The sequence below is a fragment of the Sinocyclocheilus anshuiensis genome, unplaced genomic scaffold, assembly GCF_001515605.1.
Source record: "Sinocyclocheilus anshuiensis isolate Anshui unplaced genomic scaffold, SAMN03320099.WGS_v1.1 scaffold615, whole genome shotgun sequence".
Taxonomy (NCBI): domain Eukaryota; kingdom Metazoa; phylum Chordata; class Actinopteri; order Cypriniformes; family Cyprinidae; genus Sinocyclocheilus; species Sinocyclocheilus anshuiensis.
Window position 1 is genome coordinate 532744 of NW_015552647.1, and position 8197 is coordinate 540940.

Sequence of the window (8197 nt, forward strand, 5' to 3'; positions counted from 1 at the left end):
GGGGGCACAGACACTGTTTGGTTACCAGTAGGCTATTGTTCCAAATACATACGTTTGCATTCAACAGCAGAATGAAACTCATTCAGGTTTAGAACAACAACAATATAACTTAAAATTTTTGGGTGAACTATTCCTCCAAAGCAGCCTAATATACAGTAGCTGCTCTTGCCATTTGTGTCAATAATGTAAATTAAACATTAGAAAGAAAATCACTGTAAAATACATTTATATTTGTAAAATAATGTATATTGAATTTATACAGTGAAGACTATTCAGTCTATTTCTAGTCTATTTATTTTATACAATATATTTCTTATTCAGTGCTTTAAGTGTTTGTACGTCAATTTCTTTGTTCTATTGTAATTCATGACCGTTTACTTGTCTTCAGTAAGTTTGTTTTTGCATAGGCTAGTATTTTTTATTTTTTTTTGAGATATTGGAATTGGTAACAAGAATTATGAAACTTTGATTGGATAAAAATCCTATGTTAAGCTATATCATTATTGTGATATTACTTGCCCTGCAGTAAGTCATAGCCCCGGGGCCCATTGAGGTCTTAATGCGGCCCTGGTTGTGTGATAGGATGTTAGATTAACCCATATTGAGTAAAAATGTCCAGAGCTTATCATCATTATTAGCATAAATTTTATCAATCTCGATATGATATCATTTATCGCCCGACACTAATTTAGGCTATTTATAGAACGTGCTTGGCGGGCGACTCAGAGACTCCATGTGGGCTACCAGGTGCCCATGGGCACCACGTTGGTGACCACTGGTCTAATGTATAAATGTGATTTAAGAGATAATGTTTGTTTGAGGAGAGCAGATATCATTCTTTTGAAATAAAACTCTCAGGTGACAAGTGATGACACTGATAGACCGATGTTTGAATATTTTCTTCTAAAAGCTTCTTGATGTTTGAAGAGCACACTGGTTTTTATCTTTTATCATCCTGCTGGAATTCCTTTTTAGATGAATGGGCTCCCACCTCAACTCTTACACTTAAAACCAATCAGTGTTTAAATTACATATCATTGTGAGATGTGCATTTTTTCTATTCTGCAACTACGAAAATCTTGGCTTGACTTTTTATAGTCACTCAGAGCCTATATATAAAGATTAGATGTAAATGTAAAACTGAACTTTCCCATGTAAGGTTACTAATTCATGCTGAAGTTAGGGATGATGTAGTACTTGAGCTAATAGCATCTTATCTCAGTGGAGAGATTATGATATACTTCAACGTCAAAGTCTGTGACCTGAATATACAGGTAGAGCAAAGTGCTATTCAATTACAAAACATGTTAAAAGTAATAGTTCTTAATATTTTTAATACTAAGTAATGCTCTTTCAAAGCTGTATGATTTCTTTCTTCTGTGGAATAAAAGCATGCAGTTGCATTGACAAACTCCATCTAGCGCATTATTAAACTTTTCTTCTTAGGTGTTGCATGGACAAAAGGAAGACGTACAGGTTTGAAATGGCATGAGGGTGAGTAAACAATGACAGAATTTTAATTTTTTTGCATCAACTATCCCTTCAAGAGTTAGGAGGCCACACATCTAACTACAACAAAACTACACAAAAAAACTGGCACCATCATGATGGACCAAAAGACACAACACCTGAATTCATAAAACAGGACAGCAGTGTTATTGAAAACCCTCATGTCATGGACTTCTAGTCATCTGATCTGCTCTAGCAAGCTTTGATCTGTTCTTTTCCAAAACTGTCTTGAGGGTGCAGTGGGCATTATTGCTTTTACAGGAAGCAATTACTCAAAACAAAGCGCAAGAACTGATCTAATTTAGCAAAACAAAGTAAAACCATAACATTGGATTCAGAATACTTAGAAAATTAATTGAAAACAAAAGGAAACAAGTTACAGAACTGATAACATGTAAAACCTTTCTAACCCTGCTTATCAGCCCATTAATACCTTGCTTGACAAAGCACCACTATATTCCCTGGCGCGCTTCCCTTTCCAAGCCAGTTGGTTCTGTAGTTCAGCAATTTACGATAAGTTTGAAGGTATAAATCTAGCAGGCTGGGTTGATGATGTGGTAAAATACAGTAAGCTGGTGCCCTGAGACCGCAATGCCTTGTCAGCAATCTGGAATTCATTATGCTGTCTGTACTATCAAACAGTTGGCAAGGAAGGGCGGGCAAATGCTTAACCCAGCACAAGCAACGCATGGAGGAGTTAGAACCATGTGTCAGCTTTTTCAAGAATACACCTACCCTCATTGCAAGGAAATCAGTGGGAAATGGGTCATTTGAAGTCGACGTCCTTGAACCAAAGGCAACTTTTGCTTAGAATACATGTTCAACAAGATCAAGTATTATCATAATAGTATTTAATAAAGTCCTCACTGTTTATTTTAAAAGTGGCTTCACTTCCTGAACTTTCTATATTCTCTCTATAGGACTAGGACATATGGAGGGTGATCTTCTAGGAGAACCCCCGCTTGGTTGTAGAGGTCTGCATTCCCGTGGCTTTTTTGCGCCATGGGATTAAATTCCCGAATAAAACACGGTAGCGGTCGGTAACTCTGGTGTAATTTGAATGGGAGCGGGCGGTCTAATAATATCCCGTTCCCGACATCCATTTAGAACAGCATATCTGCGCTTTATTCTTATTGACCACCGTTACAGCTTGCGCTCAGGACTGTTATGCACGCGCTGCACGCATGCTTTAAACGTCACGCGTTTTATTTGCATGGTCTGTGCGCAGCATGTGCATAACGATGCTCAGAGCAGGCTGTACCTAGGGTAAATATACGGCCCTCAGACAGAACAGGCAGGTTGTCGATGAGTGACAGAGCTTTTTTTTTTCTCTCTCTGCGTCACTTTTTCCCTATTGTGTTGTCAATGTTAAACGAATTGTATCCTGACAAGACGAATAAAAATAAGAAATAAAATTTTTGTACATTTTTATTTTCTCTGACACTTTTTTTTCCTACTGTGTTGCATAAAATATTAAACGAATTTTGTGTCTTAAGATAATTCATATAAATTCAAGTCAAAGTCAATAAATTTAAGACTCTTGACAAGGCGAATAAAATAATATACAATTTTGTGCAGACTACACTTTTATTTGTCAGCCTATCTCTCTTTCTGTCAGTAGCGGAAATTTAAATGTGAGATTCTGGAAACGAGATCTAAATTTAGCGGGAACGGTCAGGTCGGGAAGAAAATGATTCTAAGCGGACAGCGGGTGAACAAAGAGTGAATATATAGCGGGAGCGGGTGGGTGCGGAATAGAACCTTGCGGGAGCGGGACTAAAAAAACAGTCCCGCGCAAACCTCTACTTGGTTGCTCCTGACATAAACTGCAGACAGATGACATCAGCATCCTGCATGACGCCCTATCATCTGCCAACGGGAGATGTCTCCACTCCCTCTCCTCTAACATCTATGCAGTCTTAACAGTGGAGAGGAGGAGGAGGAGGTTTATAGAGAGGTGGGGGTCTTCTAACGTCCTACATAAACTTAAAGCCCTGGGCCTCCTCCCTCAGGCTTTATGAGATCTGGGAGCCTTCATCCACATGGAAATAACAGAAACCAGAGGAAGAGAAGGTCTGAAGGCTTGCTGTATCCTAAGCCCACTTAAACTATAAAAGGACGCTATCAGTAATGATACGCTGCCTGCTACCAGAACTGCTCGACTGCACTGCATAATTATTTGCCAGCAAAGAGTAAAGGGAATATCAGCTATAAAATTGTACTCACATGACCCACCAATCTTTAACCAAAAACTAAAAAACTAGGCATTCACTACAGTTTCAAAAGTATGGGTTCAGTAACATTTTTTAAATGTTTTTGAAAAGTCTCACCAAGGCAATTTATTTGATCAAAAAATACATTAAAAACAATAATATTGTGTCAAATATTATTACAATTTAAAATTTTCTATTTTAATATACAGTGTTTCCCATACATTGATATATTTGTGGCGGCCCGCCACAGTATCAACACTGACCGCCACAAATAGATTTTCCAAATGGCTTTGACTTGGAATAAACATGAGCACTGCACGTTTCAAAATCAAAACGCCGCATGTGTGTTTTTATATAAATGTATCAGGGAACCGATTGTCTTTAGTAAAATTTTGATGTCATTTTCATTTAATCTTTCCTATAATGCCTGATAAGGTAGCGTTTATGTGCACAGCGCTGCTTTGATTACAGCCGTTTTCCGGGGAAACCGCCATTTCTGCCACTCCAAAAGCGCCTCCTGCTGGCAGAGAATGAATTTGCACTTTCAATAAGCCCGTCTGCTGTTTTATATTTACATTATATAAAAATACATATATATTTCCCCCAGGGGAAGTACCGGCACACATAGAGTGTAAGTCTATGGGAAACACTGATATATTTTCAAATATAATTTATTACTGTGATGGCAAAGCTGATTTTTTTTTTATCAACCATTACTCCAGTCTTCAATGTCACATGATCCATCAGAAAAATCTAATCTGAATTTAATCTAATCTCTAATCTAAATCTACATCACAATTTTTTCCAGGTTTCTTTGATGAATAGAAAGTTCAAAAGAACAGAATTAATTTGAAATAGAAATCTTTTGGAATATTAAAATAGTCAGCTTTTTTTTTTTATCTCTCAATTTAATTAGCATTATTTCTTAGAAAGAAAGAAAAAAAACGGACCCAAAATCTCTGACTCAAACAGTGGAACAGCGAACAGTGCTGTACAATATTTTGTATATTCTCTCTCTTTATATGCATTTATTATATCGTTATTGAAATATAATTTATTTAAAACACACACAATGAAATGTACATCTGTAACTCATTGTCATATAATCAACCATGCACATCATGTGAGATCAACACGATTCCATGGAAAAGAAGAGCAGCGCCAGTGTGCCACTTCCTGTTGTAGAAGTACCAGACATACAGTAGATGTAAAAGGCCCGAGTGAAAGTAGCTCCAATATGCCACCTGTGTACTCTAACCTTCCATTTTTACGCAAAACCCTTTCAATATGTCCCTTTTGACAAAAACAAATCAACACAGAAAGAAAACAAAGCTTGTCGAGCCATTTTACAAGGTCTTTAACAAGTTCCCCACTGCTAAACAAAAGCAGTCGTTGTTGCAAGGTAAACATTTTCAGAGTAAAAGGGACTGTTAACACACATCTCTGTTACCAATAGTGGACAAGCTTTGTTTTCCAATAATGAACTGCAAGGCTATTGGGAAAGAGTGACCAACACATGCTGAACCTTTCTGAGCAATTCTCCCTTATATTTTTTTTGTGTTAACAGATTGCTTTATCCCTATGCATCCCATTCACTGCCTCAAGATCAGTCCATGTTAACAGAGAAGGCAAAGAATTCCATTACTTACAATAACTAATCGTTTGGAGTAAACCTCCTGAAAATTTATGAACGGAGAACTAGGAACTAGGTAATATACCTACTGGTAAGATGACGGTGATGTGCTTAGAAAGTGGGCAACATTTATAAACAACGAAAATCTCTAAACTGAATTATGCTCGGTCTAACACAAAATGCACATGCCAAGAGTCCTTTTTAAGGTTTAAGTCCAGAAATATCCAAGGCAAGGACATATACATCAGATATATTTACTGCCAGTTCTGCTCACTTATTAAATGGTTCCTTTGGAAATGATCAACTAGGGCTGGATTCACAACAAAACACTGAGGCACACAGTCTAAACACTAACTTAAAATGCTTGCTTTTAGATGGCTCTAACACACAAACACATAATTCCACCACCAAGCTGGATGGACACTAATTTTAGCAATAAAAATAAAAACACAGAACATGACATTTAACTAAGTATTCTGAAACAATTTTGTAATGTATGGTGCAATTTTTAATCAATTACACTTCAGAGGCAAACCTGAATGCACCAATTTTTTTCTTTGTCCTGCCCCAGACATATGATCCAAAGCTCACATCATCTTAGAGCACGTTGCATTGCAAGATGAAGAGGAAAAAAAAACCACACTCAAAGGAAAAAAAGCTAAATAAAGTAGAAAAAAATTTAAGTGCATACAGTGATCCTATCAATCAGTTCTCTCAAGCTTACACACAAGTGTCATGATGGCAGGTGTATGTTACATTACGCTTGACAACCAGAACATTTTTTTATTTTTCCTGGTTTATAAATACATTTTTACCAGCGTTTTTGCCCTAATTTTGAACAATATCTATTAATCATTCAGAGCCAAACAAACTTTTAAAAATGGACTAAATAGTGCATGTATTTATACATTTATAATAATCTATATTTCAGGGGTCGATTACCCCGATCTAATGCAATCTTCCAACCAAGATGTGTTAAGATTTCTCTTACCTTGTGTAGTCTCCGCATGCCTCCTAAAGAAAAGAGACATACTGCTTGTGTTGATGAATCATTCAGACTGAACTTTTATACATGCTTGAGTCTTGAGTCAATGCGGTAAGAAGCTTAACTCCAGAGTGGGCTTACTACAGACCACACGTCTCTAAACTTTGCATTATTAGACATTTGCCAGTTAATGAAAAGTTGATCATTACATTTAAGTCGCATCCTAAGCATTCAATGCACAAACACAAACATACAGAGGGGACGTTGCGACAGTTCAGCGAAAAGATAAATGCAAATTCTTGCGTAAAAACGGGACGTACAGTAGTAGCACGCATGTAGTTGTAACCGGTTAAGTTGTAAAGCAGCTTAAAAACAGTTCGGATACAAATTGCGTATGAAAATGACTTGCAGCGAGTCTGTCAAAACTAAACCAGAGCATTAAAAATTCTCACTCACCTGAACAGTGTATGCGGCTAACTTAAAAACGATCTCACTCTCCACTTCAATGTTTTCCTGTAAGTTTAAAAAAAAAGGAAGCAGTTAAAACGATCGCTTTACTCGTTCGGCTTTCGCTAGACGCACCGAATCGAACTATTTATCCCACCAACCGTTTCCACACAGCACAGGTTCCACTGTGGACGACACCATCTTTGTAAACAGACAGGTTTTTTTAAACAATAATATTCACTTTATCTACCTCACACGCAATGCATCATTACACGACTAACAGATTATTACAATAACACACGAATCTAGCACTTTAAACAATAAAAGTCACTAATATATTCGGAATGACTGCAAGAAATAACTTGGACCACCCCAAGATGACATGGTACAGTCTGGGAGCAGGTTCAGCGCTCATGTTTCAACATGCATCAAAAGAACTTGACTCTGGTGTCTCACGAAAGCAAATAATGATAAAAACAAACTTTATCACTTTGAATAAATTGTTTTCACCACACGGTCGCGCCGGGGTAATTTCAAATAAATAACAATAGAAGTTTGTGGCTGTAGTACGACAGTTACAAAAGCAGATATTTAATCAGTCAACATGGGGTCGCTGTACAGCAACGGGTAAAATCCCTCAACCACTCAATCACGCCATATGCAGCGCCCCGTGAAGACTCGGATCACACCATTCTACCGTACAAACACAACTGGCTGATTACTATTAGCAATCTTGCAAATATTTACTTATATTTAAAGCTAATTATATTACTTTAACAATCAATTTAGTTATAAATATGATTAGCTTTAAATAGAAAGTAAACAGCTGCAAAATGGACAATACTGTATGTGTATTTTTCAATATAACAATTCAGCGCTACTCAACTGGCTCAAGGGCCATACTGTATGTATATACACACATACACATTTATTATTGGGTTTAACAGTTACATTTTTAAACATTTGAAGCATTAAGCTTTATATTACAGCAAAATGCAAATGCAAAATACTAAATAAAATGCAAAATAAAATGACACAAAAACGTTGAAATGGCTCGAGTAACAAATTATTAGTATTTCCCACCTTTTGTGCTACAGTGGAAAGCATTAAAAAGCAGTAGCTACAAGATTTCGAAATTGTGTGATTTACAATAGCATGTACTGTATTTAGACACAAAATGAGAAAATCTGTCAGAGTGAGTTCAATTCATACTTCTTTTCTTTCTTTATTAAATGTGTTAGGTGAATTAGATTTGGTGGTTCAATAATAGCTTTTATAGTTGAAAGAGGCTAGAGAGGAGCCAGCCAACCCAGCAGCATCCTGCTGTGTCAGGGCTGTCATCTGTAAATGCCCGTAATCAAAAAGAACTTAATGGAAGCCACCTGCCAAGCTCTTTAAAGCCTCACCAAA

At 36.9% G+C, this 8197-nt stretch overlaps 1 protein-coding gene across 2 annotated transcripts in view; it reads right to left on the minus strand.

Annotated features, from left to right (window-relative positions):
- The window catches only part of LOC107667002 (FERM domain-containing protein 4B-like), a 48852-nt gene that overhangs the window by 33489 nt on the left and 7166 nt on the right, over positions 1-8197 (minus strand). For both annotated transcript variants that reach the window (XM_016458563.1, XM_016458562.1), the window contains exons 6-7: positions 6797-6853; positions 6347-6369 (exon numbers count right to left, since the gene is read on the minus strand). In XM_016458563.1, the coding sequence (XP_016314049.1) occupies positions 6347-6369; positions 6797-6853 (80 nt within the window). The remainder of the gene's footprint in view (positions 1-6346; positions 6370-6796; positions 6854-8197) is intronic.